The sequence below is a fragment of the Siphateles boraxobius genome, unplaced genomic scaffold (genome assembly GCF_051911475.1).
Source record: "Siphateles boraxobius isolate OS27281-9 unplaced genomic scaffold, OSU_SipBor_1 29, whole genome shotgun sequence".
In the NCBI taxonomy this organism is placed as follows: Eukaryota; Metazoa; Chordata; class Actinopteri; order Cypriniformes; family Leuciscidae; genus Siphateles; species Siphateles boraxobius.
Window position 1 is genome coordinate 19,586,235 of NW_027508908.1, and position 18,658 is coordinate 19,604,892.

General features: G+C 41.4%; 1 protein-coding gene across 2 annotated transcripts in view; it reads right to left on the bottom strand.

Annotated features, from left to right (window-relative positions):
• anos1a (anosmin 1a) overlaps positions 1–18,658 on the bottom strand; it is a 53,066-nt gene that overhangs the window by 12,462 nt on the left and 21,946 nt on the right. For both annotated transcript variants that reach the window (XM_077246704.1, XM_077246703.1), the window contains exons 3-10: positions 13,109–13,171; positions 7,372–7,594; positions 6,157–6,341; positions 5,584–5,713; positions 4,878–5,074; positions 2,210–2,351; positions 1,953–2,069; positions 28–116 (exon numbers count right to left, since the gene is read on the bottom strand). In XM_077246704.1, coding sequence (XP_077102819.1) covers positions 28–116; positions 1,953–2,069; positions 2,210–2,351; positions 4,878–5,074; positions 5,584–5,713; positions 6,157–6,341; positions 7,372–7,594; positions 13,109–13,171 — 1,146 coding nt within the window. The remainder of the gene's footprint in view (positions 1–27; positions 117–1,952; positions 2,070–2,209; positions 2,352–4,877; positions 5,075–5,583; positions 5,714–6,156; positions 6,342–7,371; positions 7,595–13,108; positions 13,172–18,658) is intronic.

An 18,658-nucleotide genomic window follows, 5' to 3' on the forward strand; every position in this document is an offset into this window, starting at 1 on the left:
ATGGAAGACACATTCCTGACTGGTTACCTGGGTGATGAGCTTCTCTTGGGTTCTGGATCCATTGTGACTGCAGAATTCCGGAGACCACTGCACATGGTAACGATTCACAGTGGGATCTGAAAAGGAGAGACAGATACATGTGATTATGGAGCACTTTGAGTGGGGGAAGGGAAGTTTCTGTCAGTTTGCTCCACTCACATATGCTGTTCAAGACCGGCTTCCAGTCTGTGCTTTGCTTGCTGACACACCTTGATGCTTTGCTTTCGTTTGGAACTATTTCTATGGGTTGGCTGAGAAGGATTACAGTATATGAACTAACTGGCCAAATTTTGTCTGAAAAATAAGTTATTTGTTATTAATTTGTTTATTTTATACTATTTATTTGTTACTATTTTATACCTCAGCAATTTGACATTCAATTGTTCTAGTGTGTACTGAATATCAACACGGTTTCATACTGTCATTCATGCAGCAATTAAAAATCTTAACTAATATCCCCATGTCAGTCCAAAAATGTATGCATTTATCTCTATTCTTAAACACTATATATATATATATATATATATATATATATATATATATATATATATATATATATATGTATTATATTTTCTTCATGTCTGTTGTGTTGTCCATACAAAAAAAAAATTATAATACAATGAAAGTCAGCAGTGTTTTTGGCTTTCATTGTATGAATATCTTCAAAATATCTTCTTTTGTGAGTAAGAAAACAACATAGTGAGTAAATTATGTCAGAATTTTTAGGTGACCTTTTTGGGTGAATGATCCCTTTCAATACATCTGAAGTTATGTTTATATTATGTGTCTTTAACTATGTTGTTTTTGCATCGAAAAACAAGTACAATGTACGTATTGTTCTTATGTTGTATTGCAAAACACTTTTGCTGCTATTGAGGTGGGATACGAGTAAGGTTTGGGACAGGTTTGGTGGTATGGGTAAATTTAAGGGTGGGTTAAGGTGCAGGGGAAGGATTAACTGTAATTATAGATGTAATTCCTGAAATTACATAAAGATGTAAATACATTCTGGTAATACTAACAACAAGTGCAATGTAAAAACATGTATGTATATAATAGGTGCATTGTATCAAATTATTAATTTAAATGTTATAATAGTAGTTAAAGACACATAATATAAAGTCGAACCAAAAGGGTCAAATTATTTAAAAGCGTGGATAAGCATTCCATTGTAATTAAACAAAATCTTTTTTTTTTTTTGTCTGTATCAGTTAATGAACTCTTTATGATTCACTAGTAATCATCAGTAATGATCTGTTTAGACCTCACAAGTAATCAGTGCTCAGTAATACGCCCAGTAGAAATTCATGCTTGCTATGCATCCAGAAAATATGCAAAACCAAGCAAAATATGCAAAGCAAAGCAATCTTGATAATGTGCCTGACAGATTAGTATGAGGTAAATCTGTGGGACATCCATTAGAGAGATTAAGGGATTTGACATGTGGCCAGTGTGAGTCTTAAGTTATTGAAATAAAAATAAATAAATAAACATCCTTGCTTAGGTCAAGGTTAAGATTTCAAGCAACATTTAGCATGGCTTGGTATGAATGAAATTTTTTCGTTTCTATGACAGTTTTCATTTTTGAGTTTAATGTAGGATTAACTCATCACTCACTGACAGAACGAAACAGTTTAAATGTAATTTACAGCATGTAAAGTTAGGCCGAGACATGCCTCATCAGCTCATGTTAGCACACAAACAGGTCCTCACCTACTTCAGTAGTTCTTATCTCTTCCCAAACAAAGAGTTATCAGTCTTCATTTAATTACACATATATTCTGATTCTTAACTCTTTAATAAGCACAATGGTTACATAATTACAAAACATAGCTATGAGAAAAAGAAAGACATCCAGCACAGAACAGAACTGTTTCCCAGATAAAAGACATGGTATATTGCAGCTGTCATACCTTTCTTTTTCCAGTAAACCCGGACCTGAAGCTGTCCATCTTGATAGAATGGAGTGCCCACGTCTAATAGATCTGACTGGGGTTTTATAAATACCGTGCTGACTGTGGGTTTCATATCTGAATGACATCAAATATGGAGGAAAATATAAAGTTACAAATTCAAAAGATTTACAGCTGTTTTCACTGTATTTCACAACACCCAAATGAGTGCTGTTATGTATCAAGTACAAATGTACAGCAATTAAATAGTTTTGTACCAGATTGTCTTTGGCTTGTAGTAAACTGAAGAATGGCCTTGGAGCTCTTGATGGGGACCTGACCCCAGTATGAAACTGCCTGCAACTCCACAGTGTAACTCCTGTTCTCTCCCAAGTCATCCAGCTCAGCATAGGTAGAGTCCTACACACACACACACACACACACACACACACACACACACACACACACACACACACACACACACACACACACACACACACACACACACACACACACACACACACATACACATACACATACACATACACATACACACACACACACACAAAACCCACAGGGATGCATTTGAAAAGTCACAGCAATACAAATCCAAAAGAAAAGAAAAAGATAGAAAGAAAAACGAATGAACAATGTACAGTACCTATATGAAAAAAGAAGGTAAACCCATGTGGAATTTTTAACTACCCGGTAATCCAGGGGTGTCAAACTCATTTTATGTCGAGGCACGAGGGCCATACAAAACGTCACCTTACGCATGCAAGCCAATAATATTTAATTTGTTTATCCTTGATGAAGCCTAATCACAAAAAGAGCATATGTGCTTTTGGACATAACCCATAATCAAATTTAGCTGCTTTATTAACCAATATTGGGAGCAATTTACTGATTTCAGTCACCAGAGACCTTGAGTTTCCTTTGCACATGAAATAATTAGGGAATAATAATCAAATTAAAAAAAGAGAAACCCATTCAGTGGTCTGACCTGCATAACTTAAGTAGATTTAATAAGCCTCTGAAAGCATAACTGAACATAAACATGAAAATTAAGTTAGGCCATCACTTCTAAAAATAACCATTATTTATCTTAGTGTGAAGAACATTTTAATGATCTGATTAACTTTTTTCTACTATAAAGAACATTTAGTGCAATAGATAGGTACCATGGACGTTAAAGGTTAGATGTCAATAAAGAGTTTTGGGCCCATTTCAATTTACGGGTCTTTTGCTCAGTCAAACCCTGTCAGCATAAAATCAGTTTTAGTGAATTATTTTTATCTAATAATTTTTTGCCACTAAATATCTTTCCTTATATGGTCCATTATTTGCTGTGAGTATTTCTGACAAATGACAAAGTGGAGAAATGAATTGGGTTGCCCTGGGAAAGAGTCACTCATAGATTTAGTTTCAATGAGATTCTGTAGTGTTGAATGCCATACATAATTAAATATGCAAACTACACACTACCTGTCACGTTTCTGTTTGTGTTGTGACTTCCTCTATGTTCATTGTGTTCAGTTTCTAGCCACTCCTCCATTAGTTTATCCCAAGCCTGTTAGTTACTATGGTTTCTGTCATTGAGTTCATTTGTCCCAGCTTTGTCTCGTTTCCCTCATCTGCTCTGTGTATTTAAGCCCTCTGTTTTGTCCTGTTCAGTGTCTGTCGACGTTAATGTTAAGCTGTTTTTTCTGTCCTGGTTCTTAGTCTCCTGAGCGTTTCTTTAAGTTTATTGTTAATAAAGTCAGAAATCCTGTTTCCTCGTTGCTGCAACCAGAAACCTGACACTACCATTCAAACATTTTTAAAGAAATTAATACTTTTAGACAGCAAATATGCAATAAATTGATCAAAAGTGACAGTAAAGACTGGTACACTGATACAAAACATGTCACAAGATTATACAGTTTTTTTTTTATAAAAAAAATGCAGCTTTGGTGAACATCCTCTCCTTGGTGAAGAATCCTCTTTCAAAATAATTTTGAAAAATTGTACCAACCCCATAGTATATAATAAACAACTGCTGTAGATAATACAATATTATAGAAATATCATACCAATAAAATAAATGAATACAAATTTTTTCAGCATATTTTAGTTCCAAGTTTTCTCCAAAATATCCCACAGGCCATATTAGATTCCTCTGCTTTAATCCAATAACATGAGATCTGATACTGTAGCTGAGTCACATTTAAATAATAAAACTACTATTAATCACATAAATCATAGCAATAGAGTACGCCAAATTCAATGTTATCAGAATTTTTATGCAGATTGTGTTCTTATAATCTTATAATCATTGTGCACAAGAGTAATCAATCTGATAGTAATTCAATCTGAAGCATATTTGTTCCTATCATCTCACAGAGCCCAACAGTGAAATCAGTGTGGTTTGCATTTGTCTGCATTCACTCAGAAACTACTTAGAAATTTAGTTTTCTGAAGAAAGTGTCCCTCAGCTGACAAAGCCTTCAAATATATAAAGGTGCAACTGCCATCTCTTGTATTCCTAAAGGAGGAAAAAATTAACTCTTCAACATGATCTCATTCAAAGAAAAACAATTCAGCTGTTATTGAGAGATTTCCTTTTCTCAAGACAACTAGAATTGATATGCTGTTTTTGGCTGTATATCAAATGGCACCCAGAAATGTTTGCATTTGCCAAGAGCGGTGATGCAATGCTGTACCACCCTAGTTTGGTGTCTGAAGCCCTCAAATTTAGGGCTTGGTGCGATCAAAGGCCCAATCCTGAGTTGTTTATCTTGCACTTATTTGCACTAAGATATCTAATTTGTTGTGGCTTGCTGAAAGAAGGGGCTGGGAAGCTTAACCCTTGAGGGGTTTGGAAACAATCCAGTGTATGAAAAAATGTAATAGTGAAAGACTGAGAGAAAAAGAGAATGTGCAGAGGCATGGGCAAGTCAGAATTACCCCATTTGCAGTCTGTCTCCTTTTGAGTTTGGGTGGCATTGTGTGGTCAGACCAGCTCCAGGAGAGTTTGTAATGGTTAACAGGAATGTCTAAATCTGCAGACATGCTCCAGCTGAGGCGGACAGACACAGAGCGATCTGCACCAAAGGTCATGTCGCTGACATGAAGTTCAGATGGAGCCGGGGGAGGGGCAGGATCTGAGAGGGGGTGAAATAAAGAAATAAAACTTACAGTACAAAAACAGTACAGTATAGACATTTCGGATAATATTGTCTAATCTAAATAATATGAGAAAGAATTATAAATGTTATTATTATAATTATTATTCTCCTAAAATCTCCATTAGAATCCCCAAGTCACTGTGATTTTGCCAAGTAAGACATGTTCCTGGATCAACATATTTTGTTGATCCTGGAATAACATTCCTGTCCCAAAATTTGCCCTATCCCTACCCCTAAACCTAACCCTACCCATAACTTTTCCTTAAAATCAGAGGGAAATGATAGGTGAATAACACTGATGTTGAAGCACCTTACCCTGGTTCTAAGCCTAAACCTGACATAAACTGTAAACTTGTCCTTCAAATCTGATTGGTTGATCTGAAAGTTGTTCCAGGATCAACAAAGATGTTGATCCAGGAACATGTGGTACTTGGCGAAAACATGTTCACCAGAATGCCCATTAGATTACAGTCTCTTGATCCAACCTTTAGAGGATCTGAAGTGTCTGCTGGGGGTGGTGTATCCTCTTGTTCCATGAACATTGACTGCTGCCACTCTGAACTGGTACCAGCGACCGGGTCGAATGTCTGTCAACCACACACGCTCTTCTGATGTCTACAGTACAGAACCACAAATGAATGAGCGTAGGAGTGAGCATATAAATCCCTGAAGGGAGTCAAGGAAGAATTACTGACTGAACATATCATCCTTCAAGGATCCCAAGTGAAGTTAAGCATTTAATTTTATGCCTAGCCTACATCATATTAATATATTTACAAACTTTGTTATGATGTTTACGGTTACAAATATTATTATAATACAGTAGTCAACATTTGAAGTGGATTAAAACCTTTCATTAAAGTTATACATGAATTTGGAACAATACCCGTTCTTGTTTTAGGACAACTTTGATGAACTTTTTTGATCCACTTCAAATGTTGAGTACTGTATATTGTTATACTCTTATATTATATTATATTATATTATATTATATTATATTATATTATATTATATTATATTATATTATATTATATTATATTATATTATTTCACACTTACCCGTGCCACCACTTGCCACTCAGTGGCTCCATCCTCACTGGGGTGGATGCCATAGTTCCACCTCCTCTGCAGAACGTTCAGCACCGGCTCCGCTGACACATTAAACTTGGAGGACCAGCACACTTCCAGCTCACCAGACTCCAGCTCCTCAAAGACCAGTTCCTTCCTGGGCTTCAGAGGAGCACCTGAAGATCAATAGAATAGAATAGAATAGAATGGAATAGAATGGAATATAATATAATAGAATAGAATAGAATAGAATAGAATAGAATAGAATAGAATAGAATAGAATAGAATAGAATAGAATATGGAATAGAATAGAAATCTAAAATTAAGAGAACAATCTGGATATGCCTTTGTTCTATAGTTCTATAGTAGTCTATCAAGTATAATGTATTATTCATACTTGCTGAAGTTTTCAGGACAAATATGTTGTACTCTTTGTTGTATTCTATTTGCTGCGACCTCTCCAAGGATATATGACACATGACTATAAATTGAAGCTTGTTTTCCGCCACTGAATAAAAAAAGGTTTTTGGGACTTACTATCTCACAATTCTAACTTTTTTTCTCTCCCAATACTTACTTTTAAATTTTTTCTTCAGTGGCGGAAATAAGCTTATATAACTATCCGATCTGTATATCGTTTTTGTATAATGGGTTTGTTTGTTTGTTTGTTTTTTCAAATAGTATAGTTATTATTTCGTACATTTCGACACAGAAAAATTTTAAAAATTAAAATGATTAAAAATGAAAAAGCAGCAGTTTTGACTCCAATGCCCCCATTTTCCAAGACAATATTTGAAAGGTCTCCTATCTAAACTGATATGGTAGTTCTGTTGTAATAAAAATAAAAAACTCAAAAATATAATGTCAGGTTAACATCTTTATTTGTAATGTTTTTTTTTATAGCATTTTAATTAAGATTAATATAATATAACTACATTTAAATAATATTAAGAACTACTGGGGCCCCTTAGTGGGCCCTGGACCCCTGGTTGAGAACCACTGCCCTATATGCATGATGAAGTCTAAATTCTAAGATTTTTTACTATTTGAGTGGTTTTTAATTAATAAGCTGTCCATTCCAGGTGAAAGGGTTAAAATGGAAAAAGGTACAGTTATCAGTTGGTATCGAACACAGCTAAGGTTCAAAACAAATTAGTTACTGGGTTAAACCAGCTGTTTACCATCAGGTTCAGTAGCAGGTCTTACCCCTGTAGAGGTTTTTAGGTGACTGGCATGTGTGTCCACAGCCGTTTGGGCAGCATTTCTTCTGGGCTGAACACTCTCCATCTTCCTCACATCCTTCCACACAGGCGGCTGCAAACCCGCTGGCTCTTTCTGGTGGTGGACAGTCACCCTGTTTCACCACCATCACTGATCGCAGGAACTCACAGCTCGTCACACACTCCCCATGACGCTTGGGAAACGCATGCTGAGGAGATGTCATAGTGCACAGGACCAAAGTTTAACACCTGTAACTCATAGCGTATAGATGCTAGCAATTCATTTATGTGACATTAATTTGTCTTTGGATTTTAAAAACACACTTTTGGTCTCATTCTCTAACCATTTGTTAACATTCTCTAACTATAATGTATTTGTACATAAAACCTGTGTGCATTCATAGACAGTTTCACACTGAAATATTGATTTATGAAACATTACACTTTATACGCAAAAATGTTTATATAATAGTTAAATAAATCCTGGAAAATTTATAAATTCATGAAATAATTATAATAAAATATATTTTAATATAATATAATATAATATAATATAATATAATATAATTATGCAATATTCCCCCAGTATCAGTAATAGAACCGTTTCACCGTTTGTATCACTAATGTCATGGCAGTCGTGCAAATCCACCATATACAAAAATTTTTAATAAATACTACTCTGGTTGTGTCAGGAAATGTAGTTTTAAAAGTTTTTTTAGGCAAGAATGTAGTTCCCTTTCGAGGGAACTCGCACTGCGTCGAGAATCGACACATCGGGGAACGCCTCCAGCGTGACGCGTCTGAAGCCTGTATGGAACTAGTCCAATCTTGATTTGTGTTGTGTCATGACGTCAACATGTGACGGTGAAGCGGAAGCTATAAAAGGGAACCGGAACATAACAATGTCAGCTTTCTGTTCTTCAGCTAAGCGTTCTGTGTGACTGTGTGTCTTATTTGATGTTGTATTGTTGCTATCCCTTCATTTATTTATATATTTGAGAGATGGCAGAGAAAAAAGAGAAACAGTTCGGTCAGTGTGCGTCCCCTTGTCCGCGCTTTTTGAGCGAGGGTGACACACACTCGCTCTGTGTTGTTTGTCTGGGAGTGGAGCATGCATGGGCAGCGCTCGAGGGTGCTGTCTGTGCTAATTGTGATCTCATGCCCCTGAGAACGCTCCGCTCCCGCCTGAGCCTGTTCGATGAGGCAGGCCAGGCACACCCATTTCCCCCCGATCGCTCTGCTCCCAGGGGTTCTAGAGAGGGTCCAGCGGTATGGGATCAGCTTACTCCTAGTAGCCCCGTACTGGCCGGCCCGAGTATGGTTTTCGGACATCATGGTCCTCCTAGCTGGCCCTCCATGGCAAATTCCGATCAGGAGAGACCTTCTTTCTTAGGCCAGGGGCACAATATTTCACCCCCGGCCGGAACTATGGAGGCTATGGGTCTGGCCCCTGAGGTGGACCAGGTCATAAAGTTTGGTCTCGCAACTGAGGTTGTTGAGACCTTTTTAAACTAAAATTTTAGAGCCCCCTCCACGAGGAAACTATATGCATTAAAATGGAATGTATTTAACTTATGGTGCAGAGAACATCAGCTGGACCCAGTTAACTGCCCAGTGGCTTCAGTGCTGGAGTTCCTCCAGAGTTGCTTCTATAACGGACCCATAGCTGCCTTTCACACGCCTCTAGGGGTGGGCACCTTGGGGAGACACCCACTTATTGTGCGTTTTCTTCGTGAAGCTAGGGGGATGAGGCCTGTCATCCAGTCCAGCGTTCCCACTTGGGACCTGACAGTGGTCCTTGAAGGGTTATCCCTGGCACCCTTCGAACCCTTGGATGAGGTGTCTGAGAAATGTATTTCCTTTAAAGTAGCCTTCCTGCTCGCCATCACGTCCCTCAAAAGAGTTGGGGACCTGCAGGCTTCATCGGTTGCTCCTTTTTGTCTCAAGTTCGCTCCCGGCAAGGTGAAGGCCATTCTCCACCCTAGACCTGGTTATGTGCCTAAGGTGCCGTCAAATGTGGCACGGTCTAAAATTCTTCAGGCGTTTCATCCTCCACTGCATGTGTCGGATGAGTAAGCTATACAGCATTTATTGTGCCCGGTCCGAGCCCTGGAGGTCTATGCTCAAAGAACCTCAGGCTGGAGGAAGTCGGACCAGTTGTTCGTATGTTTTGGGTCACCTAAGAGGGGTTACCCTGTTTCCAAGCAGACTATCAGCAGATGGATAGTAGAGGCTATATCTTCAGCTTACGAGGCGCGCAGCTTGCCTTCGCCTCTTCTGATAAGAGCCCACTCAACTAGAGGAGTGGCTTCCTCTAAAGCTTTGCTGTCAGGAGTTTCTCTTCAGGAGTTCTGCGATGCTGCGGGCTGGGCCTCCCCTCACACCTTCATTAGTCACTACAGTCTGGATCTGCCCTCTATTCCGGGTTTACAAGTTCTCTCGTCCTGAGTGTGCCAGATTGCTTCACACCACGGCGTATTCTCTCAGTGTGGTGCAGTGGGCATTTCGTTCCCCAATGTGTCGATTCTCGCAGCGCGAGTTCCCTCGAAACGGAACGTCTCGGGTTACGACTGTAACCCTCGTTCCCTGAGAAGGGAACGAGACGCTGCGTCCCTCTGCGACACTTCTAGCGCTCCTGAGAACGACTTGCTTCGACCAATCAAAAGCTGACACTGTTATGTTCCGGCTCCGTTTTATAGCTTCCGCTTCACCGTCACATGCGACTTCACGAGTGACGTCATGACGCAACACCAATCAAGATTGGACCAGTTCCATACAGGCTTCAGACGTGTCAAGCTGGAGGCGTTCCACGATGTGTCAATTGTCGACGCAGCGTCTCGTTCCCTTTTCAGGGAACGAGAGTTACAGTCGTAAGCCGAGACGTTTTTTAGACCTAAAATTTGTGACTCGTATATATGTAGATTGCTCATGGCCTATTTTAAAATTTGTTTAGACGCTTTCGCACATGCGAGCTCCAGTCCATCAGCAGCATTCAGCACTTGCAGAGAACAGCTTCATCTCGGCCAGTTCTTCAGCAATTTGCCGTTGGTTCTTATGTAGATAGTGGTTACACATGAGATATAATTCATTTGGGACATAATGGGTCTCATTCATGAAACACAAGCAGAACAAATTTTTGTGTAAATCGTGTGTAAAGTGGTTCTGGCGTAAATTTTCGGATTCATTAAAATGTTCGTATTTTCCCAATGTTAGTTGGTACGAAAGAAATCTACACCTGCTCCCAGCCACGCGTAGATAGTGTGCTTAAAATCCGAACGTTTTGCTCATTAATAAGGCAGCATTTTAATTCACCTTAATCGGGTACATATTTACACAGCATTTTGAAAAAATATTATATATAGTAAATACATACGGTTATTCTTTTTACTTTTAATATGAGAGCCAGTAATAGGATCTGCAAATGGAACACCTTAATCAAATAATTAATTGCTTTCAAAAGGGCTGGGCAAACATTGTTTGATACAGCCATATCATGTAAACAGGCAGATCAGATTTTCTGAGGCATTAGGTAGGGCTGTCGCGGTGAGGAATTTCCCTTGCGGTAATTTTGAGTTGCTCAATAGCGCGATATGCGGTTTTACCGCCATTTATTTATTTATATTTATTGTTGCTATATAAATACGTGTTATGATGTGGTCAGCATACATAAAAACAATGTAACCAATGTAACCGAAACTAAACAGCGTCTCTGCGCATTGAAAGACTGTCACTCAGCGCGCAGTTGTTACGCCAACGGACTGTCTCTGAGTGAGTCATTAAACCGTTCATTCAACGAAAACGTTCAAAAAAGCTGATTCCTTAAATGATGTTTGTTTAACTTTGAGCTCCACTTTTCAAGGCTCAGCTGGCCAGCAATGCTTCACTTTTGGGCAAAGCTGCAGCAATGCTTCACTTAATAGAGACCAATGGCATTGATTCAATGCGTGACTCGCTGCTTTCCCCCCACGGCTTCCTCGCGCTGTGTAATGCTGACCAGCGCTGACGCCATTCATGGTAAATACCCTTACACGTTAAAAGGATAATAGCCTACGACAAATATTTCGCGTTCCTTGGAAACGGCAACCTTTTCACGAATATACATGACTTGACTTCAAAGACATACGCAGGTAATCGCACGCGCTCAGTCGATCACATTCACTGTTTGTTTAGGCTTAAGTCCAAATCCACGAATCCTCTGTACAAATCACTATGATAAACAGTCTTGTTATCATTATTAACTTATTTAACATTCAATACACATGGTACGAACCACGAAGGGTGGCCTTATGAAAAAAGAAAACGCGGTTCGCGGTTGCTGCAGTTACTTGCATTCCTCTGCGGTTGGCCTGTCAGTAGCGCGGTACTGCAATATTGCGGTTATCGCGACAGCCCTAGCATTAGGCTACGTCTCCGCGTTTAATGACGAGAGAAACCCCGATGCGCATCTGCAAAGGGACAGATGGTGTCGTAGGGAGAGGAGTGTGGACACACGTTGGCACAACATATCAAAGGTTGGCTTGCTCATCCTAAAATTTCAGACCCACTGTTTCTCTTTAAAGCCCGCCACAATCTCATGAAAGTGTGTATCTATAGCACAATTTTAGCCAAAAATTGTTTTTGCGTGCATATTATACGGCGTTTTCACGTGCATATGATAAATGAATGAGGCATTTATATAGCGCTTTCAATAAGCAATGGTAATTTCAATAATATGCACTGTATGGCGTGTAATACACACACACTCCACACTAATCCTACCCAAGGGGTTTAGCCAACAGCGTATCATGCAAGCAAAAACTATTTTTGGCGTATAAATGGCGCGAGTAATTAAATTATTGGTATAGATACGTACTTTTATGAGATCATATTTCATGAGAATAATGCACGGCTGGAAAAGGCTCTCAGCCAATCAGACTCGAGAAACCAGAAAGAACCGTTGAATAAAAGATAATATCCATCCATCCATCCAAACCCCTTGTCCTTTGTAGAGCAGGGATTATGGAGCCTATCCCAGATTATATTAGAAATGTAATTATTGACAATTATATTACTGAAAAAGTAATAATTATGTGACCATACTATAAGTATTATTTATTTCAGGGAAATAATGTGATCTAGGATAAGTTCTGCATAAAACTGTATGTTCATGTGTAGTTTAAGCCTATATAAAAGGTGTATATTGTTTTTCAGCTGGCTTCAGAGAATGCCTTTTTCCGGCTTTTGGCACAATGTTCAAAACAAGATGATTATAACATTTCACATTTACATGAGTTGTGAATGATTTAATGTTGCTTACTTTTATACAAGTCTAAAATGATTGATGAAAGTCCTGATCAGTGCTGGCAAATGAAAGAACGATATTCATTGTTTTAAGTCCCTATTGCCCTCAACATTGCATTTATAGCCAAAGAAACAGGAAAAGCTCAATGTTAATAGGCCAAGGGTTTTAAATTGTAGAGAATCCACAGAAACAGGATTCCAGACCAAATGGAAATGTTCAAAGATATTCTAAGACTTTTTAAAAAGAAGATCAGAGCAGAACATTCTAATTTTGAACAATAGGAGACCACTTATATGGTAGCCAAGTCTGTCAAGAAAAACAATGGAGGATTAATATTTGGAAACCAGAACATCAAGTTCAGCCATTTTGTATTAGATTTTTTTTCTTGTTAAGAACACATCCCAGAAACTACTAGATCTATTAAGAATGCTGCGGTCTGTACCTCACATAAATCTCGACAAGGTCCATCTTTCAACTCCCAGGAGTCTTTGCATGGCTCCAGGCACTGTGAACAGACAGCAGAAGTGTCAGCAAGCAGTCTCAAATGACTCTTGTATCATTATTTTTCAAACAATCACAGCCAAATATGTTAAAGTCAAAAGCATTTGCTTTGAGTTGGGATGTTACAATCTACAGATATTAATGATAACCATCATATAAAAAAAAAAAAAAATACTGATATCATGTTATGATTTCCATTACACGAGAGTAGATGTTAAAACTTCATGCTGATTTGTACTCGGCTTTCGCCAAGATAAGCACCAACTAAGACGTAGCTTTACAGTAACCTATGCTTATCCATCCATTTACGCTTTCCATCTGGTGACGTGAATCTCCTTCTGTCTGGTGTTAATAGCTGCAGTGTATTTGCGCGTCAGCACACACAACGGCTGCAACCACAGTGTGGTCCCCCCATAACAACCCTCTGGATTGAGCGGAGTAGGGAACATCTCTAGGGTCTTCAAGTGGGCACCTTCCGTCCTCAGTGTTTCGTCGACTAGCCCACGACACCTCAAGAGGGCTGGACAGTGACTCTGGCGTCCCAGAGTCCCCCCCCTCCGTCCCCCACTCAACTCAGCCCAGCTTACTGACCTCTACTTCCCTCTTGCTGCTGAGCCCCACTGGTGCGTTAATATGCAGTTTCAGTGGCAACGGTTCCGTATGGCATACCACCTACCGCAAAACACAATATCTGCCCAACCACCCGTCATTCACGCAATATACACAGGAACGTAATGACTGTAAATACTATACAACCTATACAAATAAACCAACAGACTCTTCAAGTTTTCAAGAATTCTACGAAACCGTAGCATGGCGGCCTGTACACAGCCAGCTAGAATCTTTCCGTCTCAACCACAGCCAGTTGCTGCTCCTTTCTGCTGCTTAAGATAAGTTCTTTACTGTGCGACGCAACTCTTGACCACTGAATCCGACGTCTCTGAGGAACCGGGTTGTAGAGTGTGCCACAAAACCTCGACAACCCACTTCCACTGGATAAACCTGGACTCTCCATCCTCGCTGTTCTGCTTCAGTGGCCAGATGAGCATATCGCAATTTCTTCCTCTTATATGCCTCATCTACAGCATCCTCCCATGGCACTGTTAACTCTATCAGTTGAACAATGCGTGCTGATCCAGACCACAAAACAATATCTGGTCGTAGGTTAGAGGTGGCAATCTCAGGTGGAAAAATAAGCCGTTGATCAAGATCAGCCAGCATCTTCCAGTCCCTAGCAGCTTCCAGCTGTCCTGGGCGAGAATTGGTGTTAGCACCTTTTCTTGGTGGTTGCTCGCCTGGGCGGAGGAATATTGTCTTCTGCGTGTAATGTTTTGCTAGAACAGGCGGCAACTTATTGGTCATACTACGCTTGCCTTCCAATGCTAAAGCCCAAACATCGCAATACTTGGTCATGGCGCCAAGTAAACCGACCTTGGCTAAGAGCCACCTCACATCCTGTCAAAATGTGCCTTAATGTGGCAGGTGATGAACACAAAGGACAAGAGGGATCCTCTCCTACCCAGAGGTTTAGGTTCTGCGGTGATGGGAGAACATCATATGTTGACCTTATAAGGAAACTGATCCTACTCTCTTCCATTGACCAAAGGTCTTGCCAGCGCATTTTGCGTTGTTCCACACTCTCCCATCTCATCCACTCTCCCTGCTTGGCCTGGGAAATGGCCTTTATACATCCCATCATCTCCTCCTGCTTTCGCACCTCGTTGACTACCAGCTTCCTCCTTTGAGCTGGGCCTGCCTTGTGCCATTTAGGAGGAGCTAAACTGAGCCCAAAACCCCCTCTTCCATGCTGTACCTGTCCCACGATATCCCCAATTTGAAGGTCAGCCTTTGCCTCTACTACAGATTTCTTTGCTGACCACTTTCTATCAGTTTTTACCACAGGTGCTGCCTCCCTTACACATTTGTTGCGTGACTCTGCTAAAGTAATTTCCAGTCTGACCTTGGCACACTTAAACTCCTCGGTTAAAGCAGAGACTGGCAGCTGCAATACTCCTTTACTATAAAGTCCCACTCTGCTGAGGCAGCGTGGAATTCCCAACCATTTCCTGATGTATGAACTTATTCACGCTTCCAGCTTATCCACTGTTGTCAAAGAAACCTCGTACACAGTCAGTGGCCACAGCAACCTTGGCAGTAGACCAAACTGAAAGCACCAGAGTTTTAGTTTGCCTGGTAGAACACAGCTGTTTATCTTCTTCAACCCTTCCACTGCTTGTCGTCTAACTTCTCCCACTCGAACTCCCACTTACTATACTATACTATGTTAGTAACTTTATTATTTCAAAATTAACAAGTGAATACATCACAAAACCTTACAAACCGTGCTTTTGTCTTACCCTAAATTACAATTGTAAGCCTAAAATAATTATTTATATTTTAGAGTTAACGGGACAGATTTCCCGAGAAACTGTGCGTGTTTACAGCATATCCCTTAATAAAGGAAAGAAGGCCTAGCTACTACTATATGCAGTTAAAGCAGATTGAAGCTACAACAACTGTACCTCAAATTGGAAGAGTTTGAAAGCAAAAACCTTGTCAATGCAAAACATTTCCTGTGCACTGACTAGGTTCACAAAACAATTATTATGTTGTTAAAAGACAAGTTCGGTATTTTACACTTAAAGTCCTGTTTTAAGATCGTTTCTGATGAAATAGAATGGTTAAGATGCCTTCACTAAGCGCTATATGCCTTCACTAAGTGCTATATGTGGATCTGTCTCAAGTGTTTTTGTCTGTCACTAAGCAGGAGTTTCACTATTTCAAAAAACTATATATATATATGTTATATTGAGAGACAATGGTGAGCGAACAACAATTTAAGAAGTGTGTTCCTCCCTGCTCGCGCAATTTAACGGGCGGGGATACACACAGCTTATGTGTTGTTTGTTTGGGAGTGCAGCATGCCCAGTCAGCTCTCGAGGGGGCTGATTGTGAGCATTGCGAGCGTTTGCCTCTTAGAACGCTCCGCTCCCGCCGATCACTCTTTGAGGAGAGTGGTTCGGTTCGCGATCCCCGCGGATCGGGTCCCGCTTATGCCGAGGCTGAGCGGCGACGTCATTCGTGGGGATCGCAGATGGATCTAACAGCGGGGCTTGAGACGGGCTCTGCCCTATCTCAGCCCTTACCTGTTAGATCCAGTGCCTCAGTCTCGGGTTCGGAAGCACGCTCTGCAGTTTCTTCCCCCCGAACTGAGGCCCCAGTACTGCAACTATCCAGTTCTGAGGATCTGGATGTTGTTAGTCTGGATGCGGGAGATGTCGATGATTCGCCATCTCGCTCTCCCGAAAGTGAGGAGCTTATGGAGGTGCTCACTCGTGCTGTTTCTAAGTTAAGCATCGAGTGGCCAGCTGTTAGGCAGGAGTCTAGAGAAAAATCTAAATTAGATGAAAGATTTTTGCCTTCCCGTTCTCAACCTCCACGCCGGTGCTTGCCCTTCTTCCCTGATCTCCACACAGAGGTTTCGAGATCGTGGAAAAAGCCGGTCTCTTATCGTGTTTTTAGCCCTCAAACGTCCACTTATTCAAACATTGTGGGGGCAAAATCTCATGGTTATGGGGCGATGCCCAAAGCAGAAGAGGCGCTTGCTAGTCACCTTTCTGCTGAAGCTGCATCTTCTTTTAAAGCACCACTTTTACCCTCTAAGCCTCTTAGAAGTACATCAGCTTTAGTGGGTAAGGCGTTTTCGGCGGCCGGTCAAGCCTCGGCGTGCCTGCACACGATGTCCATCTTGCAGGCATACCAGGCTGACTTATTAAAGGATGTGAGTGACACTCAAGAGGTCAGCACTGACGTAGTTCGCGAACTGCGTCAGGCTGCAGATTTATCTCTGCGTGCCACCAAGGAGTCGGCCAAGCTAATGGGCCGTACTATGGCAGCCCTGGTGGCCGCAGAGAGGCATCTATGGGTAAATCTCTCTGGCATGAAAGAAAAAGACAAAGCTTTTCTTTTGTACGCTCCGCTCTCTCCTCATGGTTTTTTTGGTGATTCTGTCAATACTGTCATAGATAGATTTCAGGAAGAGAAGAAACAGTCGGCAGCGTTTCAGAAATGTATGCCTCTTAAAATTCATGTCCTCGGTACTGCTGGGCGGGAGCAGTCCAGGCCGTCAGTCAGCTCCTAACATAGGGCGCAACAAAAGCAGAGTGTCGCGTCTCGCGCTCCCCTTTCCAAACAGTGGGACCAGACGCGGCACTCTCAGCCGAAGTCCTCTGGCAAAACTGATCTGAGGACAGTTATTATGGCCAAGAAGGCTTCGGCAAAGAAGAAGTCCTGACGCCACTGGCAGAGGTGTTCACCGCATTGCACGGTGCCCGCTCTTCTTCGGTGCCCTCAGGGGCCCGTTCTGCCAACCCCGCCTTCATGCCGGGGCACAGACGGTCCCAGCGAGCGCTTTCCCGAGGGACGCTCGCCCCCTCTGAAGAGGGTCTCAGAGCAGTTAAGCCAGTCGTTCCCTGCCGGTGCGCCGTTACAGGGCGCTGCGTTTGCTGCTCAAGCTACACCAGAGGCAAGTCTCGAGAGACTGGTACCCTTAGTAGTATTTCTGGCAGAGTGGAAAAGCCTTCCAAAAATATCTCAGTGGGTTCTGCACACAGTAAAAAAGGGTTATGCTATCCAATTCAGGTGTCGTCCACCAAAATTCAGAGGGGTTCTGCCCACAGTGGTGGGCCCCGAGCAGGCTCTGGTAATGGAACAAGAGGTGAAAGCGCTCCTTCAAAAGGAGGCTATAGAACGGGTTCCTCCTCCCAGTTTGGAGTCAGGTTTTTACAGCCGATATTTCATCGTTCCAAAGAAGGATGGGGGGTTGCGTCCAATTTTAGATCTGCGCCTGTTGAATCGCTCGGTAGGGAAGCTAAAATTCAAGATGCTCACTATCAAGCAGATCGTGTCACAAATCAGATCCGAGGACTGGTTTGTCACGATAGATCTGAAGGACGCGTACTTCCATATTTCCATCCTTCCACAACACAGGAAGTTCCTGAGGTTCGCCTTCGGGGGCGAGGCGTACCAGTACAAGGTTCTTCCATTTGGCCTAGCTTTATCTCCCCGCACTTTCACGAAATGCATGGATGCAGCTTTAGTGCCCCTGAGGTTTCAGGGCATTCGTATCCTCAATTACATCGACGATTGGTTGATTTTAGCTCAGACAGAGCAGATGGCGGTTCGGCATCGAGATGTCGTTCTCGCTCATATAAGAAAGTTGGGGTTGAGGCTGAACGCAAAGAAAAGTGTATTATCTCCTTCTCAGAAGACTACTTTTCTGGGCGTCGTTTGGGATTCGGTCTCGATGCGGGCGCGACTTTCTCCGACCCGCATCGCTTCGATTCTTTCAGCTATGAAACAAGTAAAGCTAGGCCAGCTACGCACTGTAAAACAGTTTCAGAGACTGTTGGGTCTGATGGCAGCAGCGTCCAACGTTATACCTTGCGGCCTGTTGTACATGAGACCACTGCAGTGGTGGCTCCGGACCAAG